The sequence below is a fragment of the Lynx canadensis genome, chromosome B3, assembly GCF_007474595.2.
Source record: "Lynx canadensis isolate LIC74 chromosome B3, mLynCan4.pri.v2, whole genome shotgun sequence".
In the NCBI taxonomy this organism is placed as follows: Eukaryota; Metazoa; Chordata; class Mammalia; order Carnivora; family Felidae; genus Lynx; species Lynx canadensis.
This window is the reverse complement of record NC_044308.2, coordinates 131,443,763-131,464,689: the sequence shown is the minus strand read 5'-3', so window position 1 is coordinate 131,464,689 and position 20,927 is coordinate 131,443,763. Positions and strand designations below refer to the sequence as shown.

The window sequence follows — 20,927 nt, the reverse complement described above, 5'->3', positions numbered from 1 at the left end:
TGATCTTGGGGTTGTGAGTTCTAGCCCCGTTGAGCATAGAGCTTACTTAAAAAAAATTTTTTTTTTTTTATTAAAAAGTGCTTTGAGAAAATTATGTTAGTCACAACAAAGCCAAAAATCCTATGTTTAGGTTTCTAGTTCTTATTTGCAATAAATTGCACATAAAACAAAAACATCCTGACTCTGTTTAAAAGTGATAAAATTAGGGGCGCCTGGGTGGCTCAGTCGGTTGGGCATCTGACTTTGGTGCAGGTCATGATCTCACGGTTTGTGACTTCAAGCCCCGCGTCAAGCTCTGTGCTAACAGTGTGGAGCCTGCTTCAGATTCTGTGTCTCCCTCTCTCTCTGCCCCTCCCTCTACTCGCACTCTCTCTGTGTCAAAAATAAATAAACGTTAAAAAAAATTTTAAGTGATAAAATTACACATGGGTTTTTTTGTGTCTTGTTCCTTTTTGATGTAATTATTTATTCAAAGATGGAACTTGATGGGAATAGTTTAAAATCTCAAATTATCTGATAAATGTCAGTCTGCACTTGTTAATATTCTCATTTGTTTCTAAAAAATACATTTAAAACCAATCAGTGATGCCTGGGTGGCTCAGTCAGTTGCGCATCTGACTCTTGGTTTCGGCTCAAGTCATGATCTCGCAGTTTCGTGAGTTCGAGCCCTGCATCGGGCTCTGCACTGGCAGCATGGAGCCTGCTTGGAATTCTCTCTCTCTCTCTCTCTCTCTCTCTCTCTCTCTCTCTCTCTCTCCCCCTCTCCCTCTCCCTCTTCCTCTCTCTCTGGCCCTCCCCTACTTGCACTGTCTCTGTCTCTCTAAACATAAATAAATAAACTTAAAAACATTAAAAAAAATAAAACCAGAGAGAAGTTTCTTGCATAGAAAAGTCAAATGGGTGTACCACGGGCCCACTGAACCAAATTTTCTATTTTTTGTTTTCTCTTAGTTTCTTACAGGAAATCTGGATTAAGTTACCAAAGTTATAAACTTCCCTCTTGATTATGTTTGTAGGATGTGGTTAGCAGATTTTAACTACAGGCCTGTCCCATTGCTTCAGGCTTCTGGGCTGGCATTTGGTGGTCATCCCCCAGGACTGTTAGTGGAGGTGCCCAGAGCTAACCCAGGCCCACGGGAGAGATGCGTGTGCGCTGAACCTTGCTTCTGTGACATGTTTGTGGGCGATCAAGCCTTGCCACTCTCCCTCCCTGCTTATGCTCATTCCAGAGGTTCTACCTGATAGACCGGGAAAAGACGTACCTGCTGATCCTCTCATTGTCCAGGCAGATGTTGCTGCATCAGGAGGCTCAAACCTGGGGGGGGGGGGGCGAGGGGGGCTTCTGGGCAGCCACAACGTGGGGAGGCCCCAAGGGAGGACAAGAGAGTCTCCTTCCTTTTCTCGAATTTATGATTGGGTTAGTTTTATCTTCTTTTTACTTTAGCAGATTTATCATTTTACCTTCTTATTGATTTCCTTTGGCAAAATCAGGAAAACTATGTGTACGTATGTCTCAGTGACATGTCTTATTTTTACAGGCAAACCCAGACTGTCACAGTGAACCCAATTCGGAGGAGGTCGTCTTCAAGGGTGTCTCTGGTAAGAAAGAAGGAAAATTATGATTGCTTTTTTTTCTTTTAGTGATGTCATCTTCCTTAATAAAAGATCCTTTGGATAGTGTTAATTTTGAGTTGGACCACAAAAGTGTGCTGGTATTAGATTGTTTTTAACCAAAGAAACGGCAGTAGGCTGAGCCCAATATTTATGTAATATTTATGTTATTACACATATTTAAATATTAGGTCCAACCTAATACTACAATTTTCGACTATTAGCAAAGAGTAATCAGAAGTTAGTAGATCTTTAAAATACTAGCTAATTTGGCCTGAGAAGATTAAATATACTACATAAAAGCTTTTTATATTCACATGTTTATATAAGAATTCAGGAAACTTTGTTCCTTCTTGCTCTTAACTTTTTGGATACAGCTTGTTTTCTTGTGATCTCTGATGTCTGATACCACTGTACAGGGCTTGGTATTGTCATTCTGGGAGACATTGAAAGTGATAAATATGGTAAGAGCTACAGGGTCTCCATGTGTATTTTCTATATAATATATTTAACTTCCTTAGAAGTTTTTTAATGGAAAGAAAGAAACCAGCGGAGACTTACTTTACATATATTACATAGGTAGCAATGTATTTTAACTCTGTTTCCAACTTTCCATTCCTTAGCCTAAGCCCCAGTCCTATGTGATGCCTCCCCAACCCCAGCTGCATTATAATGGACATTACACAGAACCATACACTTCCTCCCAAGGTAAAGTACACTATTTCTGAAATGCTGTATAAAATTATTATACTCTGAATAAATCTATGAAGACTTGGAGATCTTGGAGCCAGGACAGTTTCTGGCTGATGTTACCTTGCAATTGTTTTCACGGTTATAGCCATCCTGGATTCGTAGAAGGAGCTGCCATTAGATTCAGTGTCTCAAAATGTGTCGCAATATGCAGTATCAGATGTTGATACTCAGATGATCCAGAGTTCAGCCCGTGGAAGCTCCTTTCGGCCGGCTCCTGTGTCCTGCTGATACTCCCCCGTTAGCCTTTGAGTGCTTCCTTGTTTCTGGCACAAGATATCCCAAGCTCGTTTTGTTTTTTTTTCCTGCCCGAGGGCTTCCCATTGTAAAGCTTTAAACATTTCGTCTTTATTTTTATTTATTTATTTTTATTTTTCACTTGATTAGTAGAGCGAGCTGTATTTAAGGCAGTGCCTCCAAAGCTGAATGTCAAGCATTCATTCACAGACATTTACTCTCTACCCTGTGTACAGGGCTCTAAAAGCCAAGGAGATTGAGTGCAGAGAAGTAGTTCCACATCTTAAGAATCTTAAAATCTAATAGTAGGGGATAAGACTAGTACACAAATAAATACAAAGAGAACGTGATTGTTTTGAGGAGAGAGGGCAAGCAATTATGCGAAGAGAGTCTCATCCTGTTGGGGAGATTGAGAAGGGCTTTCTGGAAAGACGGGTGGATTTAGACAGCTGGAGAGAGAGGCGGGCAGTTGATTGGGATTGCTACCCCTGGTTTGGGGGGACAGTGGATGCCATGGCATAGAATGAGGAAGGGCATTGGGGAGAGGAGGGGTATGGTTGGACTCTCGCGTAGGAAACTGGTAGAAGTGATGTGTGAAGGGACCAGAGGTAGGTTGTGAGTGTGTTGTGTGCGGGCCTTACGTGCACAGATGACAATTTCCAGTGAGGTAGGCTGGTAGGCCATAAGGGAACAGCGCTTCAGGGTGTGGATTCCCAGAGTGTGCACCTCAGGGTATTTTCTGCCTTCCTCACCGCCCTCTCCTTGCACCCTGCCCTCGTCTGGTTCTGCACCTCCAGGTGCCCCACCTCTGGGTAAAGACTCTTCTCTCTGCATTGTTAGAGTTACCTCACCACTCTGCCCTCCTCCTCGGTCTGCAGATATCCTAATACTTTGTCCTTGCCACGCCTCTCTCTTCCACCAGTGGTCGGAGTTACTGTTCCCTTCCCTTTTCCGCCTGCTGCTTCTGAGAGTAGTGCCTGTGTGGTTGTTACCCGTTTATTCCTTCCGCTGCCCTCCCAGGTCCCCAGCGCCCCACGCGTCCTCCTCACCAGCACGTCCCAGATTTCTCTCCTGAACAGTCTCTTTTCAGTGCTCTGGTTCTCCCTCCCCTCCTCCTCCTGTGCCATCAGCGTTGTTCGCTGCCTGGGAACGTCTGCCTGTGGCCTTCTTCCCTCCCTGAGCAGGCTCCCACAGCAGCCCATCCACGTTTCAGATTTCAGCAGGGACGGTTGTCACATCTGTGTTTCCCACCTGTCCTTGGTCCTGGGCCCTGCACTGCCATCTGTCTCAGAGTCACAGTTTAGGGGCCACTACACGGACAGCCCTCCGCGGGGTGCTGGCTTACGGTATCCGCGATTACAATGAGCTGAAAATGAAAACGTTAAATTTCAGCTCATCACTCTACCCCATAAGCCTGTCCCTCTCCCCCTCCATCCATCTTTGTGATGAAGTCACTGTTCTGGTTACTTGGATTCCAAACTGCAGGTAATTTGGCCTTTTTTTTTTTTTTTTTTTTTTTGACCTCAACACCCAGTCGTTACACATGCTTTTGCCTCTAGCTCCATATATCCCTTCCATCTCCCTGGCCTTCTGCTCCTGGTTTAGTCCAGCCTCATGGCTAGCTGTAGCCCCATCTTCAGCCTGCACTCTCCCCAGTTCGCTGGACACGAGAGTGCCAGGCTCTTCTCATCTCCCCATTCCTCTCATTCCTCTGCCTGGGGTGCCACCCTCTCCATGCTGATTCCCAACATTCCTTCTCCAGTCTTCCTTCCCGCTGTGCTCCAGCCGAACCGAGAATGCCCTCCACAAGTGGTCTCCCAGCCTTGCCCGAGCTGCCCTGTCACTCAGAACGCCCTTTGCCCTGACACGACCCCGTAGTGTACTCTCCTGCCCACGTGCCTGGTTCCCCTCGGGTCGGTGAGGCTGGGCTGTGGGAACTCTTGTGGCGCAGGCAGGAGGGCTCTGCTCCCCACCTGCCTACCCCTGTGTTCCTGCTGGAGGGGCCTCTTCCGTCTAGAACACTGGTCAGGGTGGTGGGGGCAGGGGGGCATGGAAACTGTCTCTCAATCTTCTGCTCCCTTTCCCTTGACCTCTGCTAGTCATATGACCATGCCTGGCATAGGCCGTGGGGTGAGGAAGGGTAATCCTGCACCCACTGGCTGACTGGCTGCTGCTGAAAGCCAGGCAGGCCCTCCCCACTGCCCCAAAGGCCACTTGAATGCTGTATTTTTTGTGAGGGTGTTCTTGATTCTCTCCTCCCTGTCCCCATCAACCCAGCCCAAGCTGGAAGAGATCCTTCTCTCCTCCTGCATGGACCCGTCACACTTACCTCCGTGTAGTGTAACATGTCCTTGAATTGTGACTTTCATATACATTTTTCCCCTTTACTCACCTGGATTCCCATCTTTTACCCCCATCAGTGCTCAGCATAGTCTTCTGCACACACGGGCTCCCAAAGGGATGTCCTGCGGGGTGCAGGGAGGAGCCTGCAGGCAGGGAGACCAGAAGGGGTGGGTATCAGGCCAGTGCAGACAGGCTGGAGTAAGGACCAGGGAGAAGCTGTGGTGCCAGTGACTCCAGGGACTCCGAGGTCGCAAAGCATTCCAGGTGTGGGAAGAGTGCAGGACGGTGAGGCACCGGTGTCAGCAGGGAGAATACAGTGTGTGTTTGAGCCCTGTTTCTACCTGGCTTGCGTGCCACCCGAGGAAAGTCCATACGCTAGACTGACATATTCCCTTCGATAACCACTAGCCACTAAACCATCACACAGCTCTGTAATCCCAAAAATAATACTTTTCAAAGCCAACTGTTCCCTGACGGACCTGACTGCTGCTCTTTGAAGCATGAGAAATCACCCTCAATAGTGATGGTGTTTCCAGTGAACCACAGATTGGACAGAAGAAACATGCCTCCGTCCAGCCCTACCTGGCACACAGGCAGCCATCGTAGAAGAGATGGTGCTCCTGATTCTGCTAGCTGTGGATCCCCATCTCACTGGAGCATGGGGGCTCGAGCGGGCAGTGGGGGAGGGGGGTGACTAGCTTAGCATGATTCTCCCTGGCTTCTGGCCCCTGGTGAGGTATATAGCAACTGATGACACTGTTGGACCTGCAGAAGCAGAACCCGCAGAGTTCTTGTCTTTCTGTCTTCATTCTAGAAGAACCCATAAACAACCTAGAATTCCACTTAAGGAGGTATTTATAGATGGTTGGTACTTGAACTAGCTCAACATCAGCAAGGCCACATCCCCACCAGGGGAAGGGAGCAGTTAGTGGCCCAATGCCCTGAACAGTGTCTCTGCCTCTAGCTACCCAGAATTCCAGAAAGTCTGTTTCATCTCTAGTAAAACACATTTTTGATTTTCAGAAAAAGACAACTGCACTCTTAATATTGGACTTGATTTAGTTAATCTTTACTGGGGCGGGCGGGGTGTTGAGATGCTGAGTACCACCCTTAGAGCAGGCAGAACTATCACCATTCTATAGATGAGGACGCCCGGGCTCCAGAAAGTGTGCCCACGGTCATTCAGATAGTCCGGGTAAAGCCAGGTTATTTCTGCATGGATTTTTGTAAACGACACCGAAAATGTCAGCAGCGTTCAGGGCACATCTCAGTTTCCGCCTAGAGTAACTGGTCCAGCTCATTCGCTTTAAATGTGTTTGTTTCCCAGATAACCTCTTTGCCACCAACCAGAATGGATACTATTGCCACTCCCAGACGAGTCTGGATCGAGCCCAGATTGACCTCAGCGGTCGGATCCGAAACGGCAGCGTATACAGCGCGCACAGCACCAACTCCCTGAACAACCCTCAGCCCTACCTGCAGCCCTCCCCCATGTCCTCCAACCCGAGCATCACTGGGAGTGACGTCATGAGGCCCGACTACGTGCCGTCACACCGCCACAGCGCCCTGATCCCGCCGTCGTACCGCCCGACCCCGGATTACGAGACGGTCATGAAGCAGCTCAACCGGGGAATGGTGCCCGCCGAAAGGCAGAGCCGCTCGCTGCGAAACCTCAACATCGGCAACTCGTACGCCTACAGCCGGCCCGACGCGCTGGTCTACAGCCAGCCGGAGATTCGGGAGCACGCGCACTTCGCCTCCCCGCAGTCGGCGCACTACCCGTTCAGCCTCAACTACAGTTTCCACAGCCCGTCCCCGTACCCGCACCCCGCCGAGCGGCGGCCCGTGGCGGGCGCCGTCAGCGTGCCTGAGCTGACCAACGTGCAGCTGCAGGCGCAGGACTACCCGGCCCCCAACATCATGCGCACGCAGGTGTACCGCCCGCCCCCGCCCTACCCGCCCCCGCGGCCGGCCAACAGCACCCCGGACCTGTCCCGCCACCCGTACATCAGCAGCAGCAACCCCGACCTCATCACCAGGCGCGTGCACCACTCGGTGCAGACGTTCCAGGAGGCCAGCCTGCCGGTGGCGCACTCCCTGCAGGAGGTCAGCGAGCCGCTCACGGCCGCCCGGCGCGCGCACTTGCACAAGAGGAACAGCATCGAGGTGGCCGGGCTGGCGCACAGCCTCGAGGGCCTGCGGCTGAAGGAGCGCACGCTGTCCGCCTCGGCCGCCGACCCGCCGCCGCCGCGGCCCGTCTCCGCGGGCTCCCAGCCCGGCGGCTTCCCAGAGAGGGCCGAGCGGGACGAGGCGGACGAGCGGGGAGGCCTGGGCTGTGGCCACAAGAAGTCTCTCTCGGACGCCACCATGCTGATCCACAGCAGCGAGGACGAGGAGGACCCGGAGGAGGACGTGGCCACGCTGGAGGTGCCCCTGCTGCCGGCCCGCGCGCCGCGGGGCCGCCGCTCCCCGGAGCTTCCGCCTGGCCCCGCCCGAGGGCCCTGCGCCCCGGTCCCCGCCGCGCTGGGCCCGGGCCCCCTGCACGGCCGTGAGCCCGGGCCCCATCTCGGGGAGGCCCTTCGACCCCGCAGAGAGGGGCTGCTCACGCCCTCCATGTCCGAATCTGATCTCACCACGTCGGGGCGCTACCGAGCCAGGAGGGACTCCCTGAAGCAGCGGCCCGTGTCAGATCTCCTCTCCGGAAAGAAGAACGTCGTGGAAGGCCTTCCGCCGCTAGGGGTAAGGTGAATGTGTGGCGAGTGTGTGGCCGGGTCCTGTCCTTGACTCTGCCTCCTGGCAGTTCGGCTTTGTCTCTTGGAGTTCTTCTCATCCCCCCATGCGCTATTTCTGGACTTATTTGGAATACTTTGAGTTTGAGGATTATCTATGGAAATGAGGGGGATCAGTTGGATCGGTTAGAATTTTAGTGGTTTTGCTGGAGATAATTAGGTGAAGTGAGAAGGTTAACGCGGGAGGCTCTGGAATGGAGAGGAAAGAATAAATGAAAGGTTTGGCCAATGCAGCCTTAAGGAAAAGGAAGTTAAGCTTTCACCCGCTTTAGGCGAGGTTGCTTTGTTAGGCACTTGTTAGAAACACTGTGCTGATGCAGCAGCGGGGGGCCGCATGGTGTCTGAGAGCAGCATCCCTGGAGAGAAGTGTTGCTGATGTCCGAGTGTGTGGATACTGCTTGAATTCCCTGTGTGTGATCTCTGAGGGCTGAAGAGTGATTCTGGAGTTGGGAAGGTGGCACTTTGTCAAGACAAAACACTTGAAAGCTCCAGGTCTTTATTTTTTTAATTTTTTAAGAACGCGTATTTATTTTGAGAGAGAGAGAGTGAGAGAGCGAGCCAGCAGGGAAGGGGCAGAAAGAGAGAGAAGCCCAAGCAGGCGCCACACTGTCAGCCTGGAGCACCATGCCAGGCTGGAACCCACAAACCGGTCGTGAGATCATGACCTGAGCTGAAACCAAAAGTCAGATGCTTACCTGAATGAGCCACCCAGGCCCCCGAAAGCCCCAGGTCTCTTTCAAAGAAAGATTAAGTGAACGAGGATCCCAGGAAGGTCCCTTGGAGAAAATGCAGCTCTTTGATACTCAGTATAGCAAATAACCAACAGTTAAGCACTTACTTATGTGGGGCAAAATATAAAAGAGCATATATAACATCATCTCTAGCTGCCATCCCCCCGAGCACTTGGCACGTGCCGAGGCCCCTCTGGTTTACAACAGGCCTATTGTTCCTTCAGAAGAGAGAACAGACTCTGAGATGTTTAGTAACTTTTCCAAGGTTACACAGCTAATGGGTGGCTGAACTGGAATTTTAAACCCATGCTTATCTCTGCAACCTATTTTCTTGTCAGTTATGCTGTTCTGCATTGAGGTATAATGTATATAATATTTTATTAAGTAGCTGTTGTTTTTCTAAGCCTTGCTGTTTTCTGGCTTTCCACGGAAACTTTCTGAGTCCCCAAGCCTTGGCCATGCATTCGTGCTTTTGTCATGGAAGCGTGGTGGCTCTAAATCCTCTTGCTTCATCGCTCAGGCTTCTGGCCCCTCACTGCCTGCACGCCCTCCCCTGGCCCTGCCCTGGGATCTGGCAAAAGCCATTAATTAGCCTGTCCATCCTGTCTCCCAGTTCCTGTCAGCGCCCAGCAGCTAGGACTCCTCCCTCACCTCTGATAGTTCGCATATGCAGACTTCAGGACCCGGCACAAATATAGTAGGATCTTCATAAACTGGGAAGAAAATCCACACAATTTTACAGTGCGTATGAAATAGATTAGCAGAGGTAGACTGAAGCCACTTAACAAGAGTGTGTTTGCTTTTAATGAATCGGGGGTTTGAATTTTAAGCTTATTTTCAATTTTTCTTAAGATTACATTTGTATCTACCTGAGCAGTAAAGACCAATGTCTCAGGTCAGCTGGAGTGGAAGTTAAGGGTTCATGATCAGTGATTCACGGTGGGGGCTGGGTGTGGATGTGTCTCCAAAAGGTAATGCTACCCAAGTCCCTGAGCCAGCTGGACAGGGCCCTTTCATACTTAATCCTCTTTCCCTAATTATACTGAGAATTTTCCATCATTTTTTTTTTAATGTTTATTTTTTTTTGAGAGAGAGAGAAAGTGCAAGTGGGAGAGGGGCAGAGAGCGAGGGAGACACAGAATCCGAAGCAGGCTCTAGGCTCTAAGCTGTCGGCACAGAGCCTGATGCAGGGCTTGAACTCACAGAGGGTGAGATCATGACCTGAGCCAAAGTTAGACGCCTAACTGAGCCACCCAGGCACCCCAGAATTTTCCATCATTTTTATGTGTGACCTGAGTCACTTCTCCAAATGATACTTGTTTTGAGGGAGTCCACTATGCAAGCTTATTGTCCCTTTTGAATGGGATCTAGTAAGATCCCCTAAATCTGAGGGCTTTGATCAGCTTGCTTCTCTAAAATTACAAGTTTTCTTCCTTGTTGACTTTTTTTTTTTTTATGTTTATTTTTTATTTTTGAGAGAGAGAGAGAGCATGAGCAGGGGAGGGGCAGAGAGAGAGAAGGAGACACAGAATCCGAAGCAGGCTCCAAGCTCCAAGCTGTCAGCACAGAGCCCAACTCGAGGCTTGAACTCATCAACCATGAGATCATGACGTGAGCCAAAGTCGAACACTTAACCGACTGAGCCCCCAGGCACCCTTTCCTCTTTGACTTGTAAGGCCCCTAGTATTAGTACAGATCTGTGACTGGATTATTTCTTTGGCATAACGGATTCTCCTTTACTGGAAGAGTGTGTATGGCAGCTATGGCTTGGGGGAAAGGTGTAGGACCTAAGAGTGGAAGAACTTGGATCTGAGGCTAGATCCTTCCATTTATTAGTTCTCTGCCCAGTGGGCTGGACCCGGCAGCACCAGAACCTCATCTTCTTCATCTGTAGCATGGGTACAGTCACCTCTGCTCTGCCTGCTAAGTCCCACATAAGGTTAGGCCTGAAAAATGCTTTCTAAATTCTATGATGGGGCATAACTGACTTTAAAGAAAATTTTTTATTGTTCTGACACTGATGACCAAATATGAAAAGGCATCTATGTGACCTTGAGCAAGCTGCTTCTCTCTGACTTATTTTTTCACTTGTAACTGAAGCTGGCCCCAGAGAGTTGTTGTGGGATAAACTGAGGTCCTAGAGCATAGAAAATGCTCAGTCGAAGTTAGCTTATTACTGGGAGGTTGCATCATACTGACTTCCTAAGAATTGGAGAACTCTAGCCCCTGCTAAGCCCCTGAGACTCCCCATAGTAACGCGGGGTTGCCATTATCTTCATCATCCAACAAACTTAGTCCACATCCCAATGAGAATTGAGGTTACAGGAGTTTAGTATTAATATTAAAAACAATGAACTAAATTGCAGACAAGCAGAAACATTTGAGAGTTCTCCACCCTTCTCCACCTCCAGGAACTTGATTGTTATCTGAAAACCAGTGGGCTGGTTGGAGTGCTCCCATAGCTAGGGACAGATTTTCCTCCTGTGCAGCCCCAGTCTGGGTGGCGGTTCTCACACAAACCATGGTGCGGCTGTGCCCCAAACACCACGTGTCTGTACTCTGAGGACGGTACTCGCTTAGACTCCGTGCGCCTTTCTTCAAATACTGGCTTTAGAACTGACCTTCCACGCAGTCAGTTTTATCCGGCATGTGGTGCAGTGGGCCCTTCTGGCTCATTCTCAGGCAGAGAACAGCTGGAGCCACCTCGTACTGGCTGGCGAGAGCGTGCTTGAATTTTCAGGAGTCTTGTGAGCCACTTGATGTTATGTTGGCAGCTTGAAATTGGCCGTGGTGGGAGTATTTGCACCATGGAAACTGGCAGACTTTATAAGCCCCTCCCCAGCCCCCCTGCCAGTTGTTAGACAGCAGCATCCTGGGGTTTCCTGCACAAGGCAGAATCCTGACATTTTAGCCTATGCAGCGGCCTTTTAGCCTTCCTCCCTCCCCTCCTCTCCCTCCCTGGCTGGTAGAGCTGGAATAAAACTCATTTCCTTGTGAGACAACTGAGAAAACCATTTCTGTCAAACGAGGGCCACTGTTGTAATTATTATGGCTTCTGAGGGGGTGTAGAAAATATCTGAGTAGACTTGGTGGTCCCGGGCTTGTCTGCCTTAGAGAGGAAGATCATTACGTTAGTAGTCGCTTTAGGAAACACACATTTTCAGGAGGCAGCCTGTCCTGTGCCCCCCCAGCCCCCTGGCGTGACACGATGGAGCTCTCGGTGCTGTTTTATTTTCCTGGTTAAAAACGTGCAGTTCTGAGAGGTTTCGTGATCCAGCCCAGGTCACACAAGTCTGCAGCAGAAGGTAGAATAGAATAGAGAGGGTGAGCGCAGAAAACATGTAATTTTTTCAGAATGATTTAAAGAGCTAATATATATTTTTAAAAAATTACGGAAGCCTATTGGCAATCACACAACTGCATTTAAAACCCTTTTTGTGGACGGCCACTGATTTGTGTGTGTGTCATGTTTTGAAATTTGGGAGCTCTTTGAAGGAATGCTGTCTGCCTGGAGCCTCACCTTACATTACAACAGAGCCTTGAAACCAATTGCATTTCAAAATCTATCTGGAAGACTTATCAGGGCTCTGGCCTTGAAAGGAATGTCTTCCTCCCAATGTTTGTTGTGTGTGTGTGGAGTATAATCTCTCCTGTGGTTGAACACTCCTTCCATTTGTTTCCAGTCTTCAGTCCGTTGGAATTTCTTTGCAAGGGGGTTGTATTTGTGTATATTTCATATATACATACAAATATTTTTATAGGGAATGAAAAAGAGCCGGGTAGATGCAAAAAAAATTGGTCCTCTCAAATTGGCTGCCCTAAATGGACTCTCCCTGTCTCGACTGCCTCTGCCGGATGAAGGAAAGGAAGTGCCTGCCAGAGCCACCAATGACGAGAGGGTACGTACGAAACATATGGACCTGGTATGCCTCCTGGGGCCATCCATATAATGCTACAAAAGTGCCTTCTTGAGATGTTAGTGAATTTTCGAATACATTTAATCATCACAAATGAGTGTTATTGAGGCAAATCTAACATAACTTTAGAGTAAATGTTGATTTTGCTTGTTTCTGAATGTTATTCTTGACCTTCTTCCAGCCATCTACAGCAGTCTTGATATTTGATGGCTTTAAATTAGAGGAGATCTACCAGTACATGTGCACATGAGACTCTGACTGCTTTCATTGTACTGAAAATGTACCTCAAGAGTAAACAGTTACTGAATGTTTCACGACTTTCTCTGTGACCATGATAATATTTGCTGTGAGGTTTTATTACATCAAAATCAGACAGGCGTGAATTAATGCTAACTAAAAAGATTCCTTTGCGTACAACTGGACCATGGAGATAATTTTGAATATTCTTTTTTTTTTTCAGTTTTTGTGTATCGTTGATTAGAACATTGAAGCATTTGTTCATAGAGATTGGAATTGATTCGTCTACTCTAGGGTTTACTGTTCTCCAGGAGAATGTTTCTGTCTCTTAGGAATTGCAAAATCAACCGTAGATTTAGAGAAAATGAGTTCAACAAATTAGGCTAGGCCAGTTTTCACCTTTAAACAGAACTCTGCATTCTGCTTCTCACCAACAAGGTTATTTCATTTGCTATTTATTTATTTTTTTAAAGTTTATTTTTTTGGGGCGCCCAGGTGGCTCAGTTGGTTGAGCATCCAACATCAGCTCAAGTCGTGATCTCACCATTCAGAGTTCGAGCCCTGTGTCTGTGGTGACAGCTCAGAGCGTAGCGTGGGGCCTGTTTCAGATTCTGTCTCTCTCTCTCTCTCTCTCTCTCTCTCTCAATAAACATTAAAAAAAAAAGTTTATTTATTTATCTTGACAGAGATAGAGACAGAGTGGGGGAGGGGCAGAGAGAGCTGGAGACAGAATCCCAAGTATGCTCCGCGTTGGTGGCACAGAGCCCATCACGGGGCTCAAACTCACAAACGGTGAGATCATGACCCAAGCTGACATCAAGAGTCCAAAGCTCAACCAGCTGAGCCACCCAGGTGCCCCTCATTTGTTATTTTAACTCTTATTGTTATGTCTTGTTAAAAAGTTAGCTTTGGTTTCACCTAGACTTTTCAATATCAGATAATGCTAGACTTGAAGCAGAGAACAAGATTTCAGATGCGCCATCAGAGTGCAGCTTAGACATGTGACTACACTCATTCCACATATTCCGTTTTACAGTGTAAAATTCTGGAACAGCGGTTAGAACAGGGAATGGTATTCACAGAATATGAAAAAATTCTTAAAAAACGGCTAGTTGATGGGGAGTGCTCAACAGCACGACTCCCTGAAAATGCAGAAAGAAATCGATTCCAAGATGTCCTTCCCTATGACGATGCCCGAGTGGAGCTGGTCCCAACTAAAGAAAACAATACCGGCTACATCAATGCGTCTCATATTAAGGTGAGCAGAGCGGGTAGGGTGATAAACGGGCCGTGAATTTGTGAGTTGAATCACAAGAATGATAAGAATTGTATTCGTGTGTGTATTCTTTTTTTTTTTTTTTTTTTAATTTTTTTTTCAACGTTTATTTATTTTTGGGACAGAGAGAGACAGAGCACGAACGGGGGAGGGGCAGAGAGAGAGGGAGACACAGAATCGGAAATAGGCTCCAGGCTCCGAGCCATCAGCCCAGAGCCCGACGCGGGGCTCGAACTCCCGGACTGCGAGATCGTGACCTGGCTGAAGTCGGACGCTTAACCGACTGCGCCACCCAGGCGCCCCTCGTGTGTGTATTCTAAAATCAGCCTAGTTTGAACCATCGTAACAAATTATGTCTAAACTGGGAAGTCCATTTCCCCCGGCTGGGTAGGAAGTGTTTACCACTGGAGCCCAGGCCACATGTGCCCTTCCCCTTTGGTGAACCACTCTGCCCCCAACACTATTGCCGGGACCCAGGGAGCACTCCTTGCCCTGACCTTGGGACTTTGTTCTTCTGAATCTGCAGGCCTCTTTCTGGCTCCTAAATTCTCTCCAGAGTGGCAGAATTGCTAGTTTTTCCTGATCACGTATATCCGTTAATTCTCACGTGACAAGAGTGTCTGGGTATTTTGATGGTGGTGTCGCCAAGCTTTTCCCTGTGAGGCTGCTGTCTGTTCTCTGCATATTCCCTGTAGCCGCTTTCGCACATCATTTTGTTCTCGGGAGAAGCAGTTACACCTTTTCCCTAGAAGCCGAGTAACACTGTCTGACCTGGCTAATGTTATACCCATTAAAATGGGAAAAAGTGAGGATTCCCAGCTGGCAGGCGAGGAAGGCCAGTGCTGTCTCTCCTGCGTCATCGTACCTTTTGTTTTCTGCTGGCTAGAGGTCCAGTTCTTGCATTTTGGGAAGGAGAAGTTTCCTAATACAGAAGGAGGACGTGTCCATGGCCAGGTGTTTTTCTTCTTTCCCACATTTTATTTCGTTTACAAGTGATATTCGATGTAAGCAGCTTCCCACGGGTGGCTTTTAAAAAAGACCTGACCATCTGCCCACGGAGGCCGGTACCCTTGACGGTCTTTGGGAATCTATGCACGTGCTTTGTAACGTGGGTATGGTTTATTTAAAAACTGAGCATTTCTGGGGCGCCTGGGTGGCGCAGTCGGTTAAGCGTCCAACTTCAGCCAGGTCACGATCTCGCTGTCTGTGAGTTCGAGCCCCGCGTCAGGCTCTGGGCTGATGGCTCAGAGCCTGGAGCCTGTTTCCGATTCTGTGTCTCCCTCTCTCTCTGCCCCTCCCCCGTTCATGCTCTGTCTCTCTCTGTCCCAAAAATAAATAAAAACGTTGGAAAAAAAAATTAAAAAAAAAAACTGAGCATTTCTGTGGAATAACTCATCTAGTCTCATGACTGGATGGATGAGAACTGAGTGAAGTCATCGTCCTGTGGGGGTATTTCAAAGTCTTTAGACACAAGCTGAGGAACGAAGGAAGGTGCCTGAGCTTCAGAATTCCTGGATGTCCCACTTACTAGCGTGGGACTTGGGACCTGCTTGTACTTTCCTCTGAATAAAGAAGTGCTGACGCGTCCCCCTCAGGCTGTCCATCAGAACCCCCGACCCCCCAACAGCTATTCACTGTGGTGACTGGTAGCTCTCAGGGCACCTGCCACCATGTGAGTGAGCCCTCAGTGAGGGGATGTGCCTGTGATTTATGAGGGTGTGGGCAGAATAGCACCAGGCACTTGGGAAACAGTCACTGTGGTCACCGGACGTCAGGGCGTGTGGGGTCTAACCCAGATCTCCTGACTGTGTTACCTTAGCCTGTTCCCAGGGAGGTGCAATCTTAGGTGCAAATTATGTGTCATTCTGGAGGGTGATCTTGACTCAGGTTCAGAGGTGAGACCACTTTGAGCAGGAATATTTTTTCTTCTCTAGAAATTTGGCATTTAACCTCAGTTTTGGCTTCATTGTTAATGTTTTTCCCAACGTGTTAGCACTGTTTGAATTTTAGGATCCTATTATGTTGAGACTATTTTTATAAGAAGAAGAACCGTAACAGCAGCAATAACCACTGTTTATTGAGAACCTATTATGTGCAGGCACCGTATATATTGACTCAGCTAATCCTGCCAGGTGACTCATCTAATCACTGTGAGGGTACGTGATATTTTTATTTTACACATGAGAACAGAGAGTCAGGTTAAGTAGATTGCCCCAGGCCACAAAAATATTATGTGAATTCAAGTGCATAGGTTTATAAAACAGGTGGTCATGGGAATTGTATTAATAAGGAAAAAAAAAAAAGAATAAAAGTCTTTATTCTGAATAATTCCATTCTTTAGTAGCACCATGAACTACATGCATGCGTGTGTGCATACATCATATATGTCCACACGTAGTGATTTTTTAAAAATCTTTTCTAATTTCAGGTCTCTGTCAGTGGAATTGAGTGGGATTATATTGCCACACAGGGACCATTACAGAATACCTGTCAGGATTTCTGGCAGATGGTGTGGGAACAGGGAATTGCCATTATAGCCATGGTGACAGCGGAAGAGGTGAGTGCTCCTTTCTCCTAATTGATTTCCTCAGCCCCCAGAGAACAGTCCCTGTGGGTCGTGGGGAGTCCTGACCCTGAGAGGAGGCGGCGGGCTGGGACCCTAACCCTGCACTTCGGACACGCTGCGTGTATGGAAGTGCCTTCGCTGCTGGATCTTGTGTTGGGTTTTGGCATTACTTGTCGTTTTGTTGTTGTTGTTGTTTGTCTGTCTGTTTTTTAATGTTTGTTTTTGAGAGAGCGAGAGCGGGGGAGAGGGCAGAGAGAGAGAGAATCCCAAGCAGGATCTGCACTGTCAGTGCAGAGCCCGACATGGGGCCTGAACCCATGAACCGTGAGATCATGACCCGAGCCGAAGCCGACCCAGGCGCCCCTAACCGTACTTGTCTTTCCCAGGAGGGCGGAAGGGAGAAGAGCTTCAGGTATTGGCCACGACTTGGCTCCAGGCACAACACCGTCACCTACGGGAGGTTTAAGATCACAACCCGATTCCGCACGGACTCTGGCTGCTACGCCACCACCGGCTTAAAGATGAAGCACCTGCTCACAGGGCAGGAGAGGACAGTGTGGCATCTCCAGTACACAGACTGGCCTGAGCACGGCTGTCCAGAGGACCTCAAGGGGTTTTTGTGTAAGTGTCTTCATTCCCAGCACAGCCTCTGCTTATTATTAAATTTGTTTGTGTTTTTACATTTATTTATTTTTGAGAGACACAGTGAGACAGAGCACAAGCAGGGGAGGGGGAGAGAGAGAAGGAGTCACAGAATCTGAAGCAGGCTCCAGGCTCCGAGCTGTCAGCACAGAGCCCGACGCGGGGCTCGAACCCACGGACGGCGAGATCGTGACCTGAGCCAAAGTCGGACGCTTAACTGACTGAATCACCCAGGTGCTCCTGGACTTGCTTTAAAATAACGGTTTTATGTGTTTAGGGGAGGCTTAGCACAAGGTTTTGAAGTATAATTTGGTCTCAGAGAGACCGCCTCCTCTGTTTCATTTTGTAAATGAGAAAATGGAAGCCCAGGCAGAGGCAGTGACTCGCCCAAGGTCACACTGTCCGTTGGTGGTCGCAGTGCTCTTTATCCAGAGTCCTCCCAGTCAGTGATGATAATCTGAAAATTGTCAATTTGATGGGCCTTAATCCCCGATTATGTTTCTGTTTCTGGCATCTCACAGCATACCTCGAAGAGATCCAGTCTGTTCGACGCCATACAAATAGTACCAGTGAACCAAAAAGCCCCAACCCTCCCTTGCTGGTCCATTGCAGCGCAGGAGTGGGAAGGACTGGCGTCGTCATCTTGTCAGAGATCATGATCGCCTGTCTGGAACACAACGAGGTATTGCTGTCCTTCTTCGGCTGGGGGAGAAGTGGGCAGGGCCCAAGGCCAGGGGAAGAAGGGACCCAGTGGCCTAATAGTTCTTTCTGAACAAGTACCCAGGGGGCTTCTTCTAGAAGATGCTGAGGTAGCAAAGAGCGTCTGTGTCCGTCTCCTGACCAGATCTCTGCGCAGGCTCCCCCCAACCCCATCTCCGCAGGGGAGTGCATTCCCCTCATGGCTGTCTCCCCATCCAGGTGCTGGACATCCCAAGGGTGCTGGACATGCTGAGGCGACAGAGGATGATGATGGTGCAGACCCTCTGCCAGTACACGTTCGTGTACCGAGTGCTCATTCAGTTCCTGAAAAGCTCAAGGCTCATATGAGCTCCCACAGCTTGTCACGGGGACCGATGGATCATGGGAAGCGTTTACAACGAAAAGAAGTGCTTGCCTAACTCCTACTTCCTCCGGCACCCTGGGCCGCCAGAGACCGTGTGAATGGATGACGGGCACTGAAGGCACTGTGCCGAGCAGGAGGCCAAAGTCGGGAGGCTTGGCCCGGGAAGGATGCTGAGGGAGAAGGACTCGGTTCCCAGGGCCTCGCCCGGCTCCGGTCTGTCCCATTTGCGGTACTTGCACACTTTGTGGAGGTTGTGTTTTCCAGACAATTCTCTGTTTTACTGAAGCTATGCTGGGCAACTCTGGCAATCATTAAGGCGCATAGATTTCTATCTTAAACTAGTTTTTGATAATGGAATTTTATTTTATGACTAAAGTATTTGAACTTTCTAGGCGGATGGTCCACAGGTGTGATTGGTTCCTGTATAAGTTTGTATTTAAAACCATGTTGCTGTTTCTCGTTACTTCTTAAAAACCTTGGGTACTTAACAGTTTAGTTACCAAACCCGAAAGTACGAGAAGAATCTAAAAGTGTTATTTTCAAACATAGAAAGCATTTTTATATTCAGAAAATTTCTTATCCTAAAAATTCTATATATTTGTACCTTCTATTTTTTCCAGATGAGAGTTCATCTCAACTCATTAAGGTACTGAAATGAATGAAGGCACATGATTGAAAATGTAAGAGAATAATCGGATTCACCATTTTATTCAGTATTATTTATAAACCCAAACGAGTTCGATTTTTCATTGGTTGAAAATGAATTGAAAAACCATTGCATCGGATGGTTTTAAGCACTTTTTTTAATTAAAAACAGATCTGAGTTCTGACATGTGCTGCTTTACAGATGAAACAGTAACAGTGGACATTGCTCCAGAAGGAGTGTTTTGGAAGAGCTGAGGAATAAGTGTATGTAGGATGGTTGGGGCAAGATGAATGTGGCATAAGTACAAGATGCCCTTGGCCAAAGTACAGTATTAACTATACTCGGACTGCGAGGCTAGGGTGGAGAGAGGGGGAGCTTGGGAGGGTGGGGGCCGAGCCGCCCCCAGACGGTGGGTATCCCCGGGAAATTCAAGAGCCATCCCTGTCAGTGACTCTTTCCCTGGAGTTTCTTATACCTCAACTCCTTTTCTAATAAATAAAGTCAGGTTTCTGTGACCATCAAAAGCCTTAAAGGGGCTTTCTCCTCTTTTGGTTGAAAGAAGGGAAGAGTTGCTAATAGTTTCACCTCATTTCCCAAAACTGCGCCCATACTTGTGGGGCCACCCGGGATTGCTGTGGTATTCAGGAGGTGCTCGGGTTTTAGCTCCCCAGCCTCCTGACTTCACCCCTGAGGTCAGTTTTAGCGTCTTGGGCCCCCCTCCCCCCCCAGCCCCCATCCTTTTCAGATGCACCGAGTGCCGGTGGGCAGAACCAGGCTGAGTTAGAGACGGGAGAGTGTCGCCTTTGGTCCGGGCTAAGATGGCCTTGTCACGGAGGGACTTGAGTAGGTCTGAGGACTAATTGGAACATTTACCTGAGGAACCATCTCGTATTTCCTTCTGAGGCTGCGTCTGTACAATGCACAGCTTCCACCATGTCACATGCAGGGTTCTGCCCCTACTTAGGATCTCCTAGGGGTGGTTCCGATTCCTCCGTTCACCCCTAAAGCAGCGTAAGTCACTGTGGTGACCACGGAGTGTGTGTGGTCACCTGGGAGGCAGGATTTCCTTCATACGGTGTGGATCTGCCCATCTCTAAGTCACCCAGAAACCACCCACCGAAGAGGAAAATTCACAAGATACTAATGAAAGCGAGAGGTGGAAGTGGACACAAGCGCTCACTTAGGGACGAAATGTTCCTTTTAAACCGGAAGTTGTTTTAAGAGTCCTGTTTAAGTAACAGTAGACCCAAGTGTGAATATTGACAGAGAGCTCCCAGAAGAATGGAATAAGAGTTTTTTATGGTCATGTTTCCCGTCTCCACACCATGTAAAGGACAGGAACGTTTGCAGTGCTTTCTTTTCTCCCGCGGTACGTTTTTTTTTTTTTAAATGCTTTTCTGTCAGGTTTACACATTTTGAAGTGTCCCAATGACAAGAACATACTGTAAAACAAAAATCCGAAGAGTAATATATGGTATATTTGTCGTCCAGTTGTAATAACTGTAAGAAAATTACTTTTAAGGGCTACGTCATACCGTTTAAATGTCACTCTTAAAACGTCGCATGTTTGACATAGCTTTTAAGATCCATGTAATTTATTGTCCCTTTTGAATAAACTTTTCCAGTTAGTGAATGTCAAAGTACTTCTGGATAAAAATAAATCTACATTACTGGACTCGGAAATGATGTGATTTTCCAGAGTGAACTGTGTAACATGGACACTTGGTAGGATGTTGCCGTCTGCCAAGCCTCCGCGGTGCTTTAGTATCTCAGTGTCTTTTAGTCCCTTGAGGTTCTACGTTTCATGTCAAAATTACCAAAATGTACATTTCCCCAAAAAGCAAGTTATGAGCCGGTGTTTCCCAGAAGATCAATGTTGGCATCTCTGGCATCAGTCTTCCTGATTAGTGGGGTCTTTAAAAAAGATTTTTATTTTTAAGTAATCTCTACACCCAACGTGGGGCTCAAACTTACGACCCCGAGACCAAGAGCCACACACTCCTCCCGACTGGACCAGCCAGGCGCCCCTAGTCTCTTGATGAAATGTTCTCCCTGAGAGTTTTGAGCAGAGAAAGTATTCATTTGGAAAGTTAATTGTAGTCACGATTAATCACTTTTT

At 48.1% G+C, this 20,927-nt stretch overlaps 1 protein-coding gene across 1 annotated transcript in view; it reads left to right on the top strand.

Moving 5' to 3' along the window:
- Window positions 1-20,491, top strand: part of PTPN21 (protein tyrosine phosphatase non-receptor type 21) — an 83,867-nt gene extending 63,376 nt beyond the window's left edge. Inside the window, exons 11-19 of the mRNA XM_030319745.1 lie at window positions 1,539-1,599; window positions 2,235-2,319; window positions 6,269-7,680; window positions 12,223-12,360; window positions 13,652-13,873; window positions 16,320-16,448; window positions 16,844-17,078; window positions 17,621-17,781; window positions 18,018-20,491. Of these exons, the coding sequence (XP_030175605.1) occupies window positions 1,539-1,599; window positions 2,235-2,319; window positions 6,269-7,680; window positions 12,223-12,360; window positions 13,652-13,873; window positions 16,320-16,448; window positions 16,844-17,078; window positions 17,621-17,781; window positions 18,018-18,146 (2,572 nt within the window). The 3' untranslated portion in view covers window positions 18,147-20,491. The remainder of the gene's footprint in view (window positions 1-1,538; window positions 1,600-2,234; window positions 2,320-6,268; window positions 7,681-12,222; window positions 12,361-13,651; window positions 13,874-16,319; window positions 16,449-16,843; window positions 17,079-17,620; window positions 17,782-18,017) is intronic.
- Window positions 20,492-20,927: the final 436 nt, after the last annotated feature.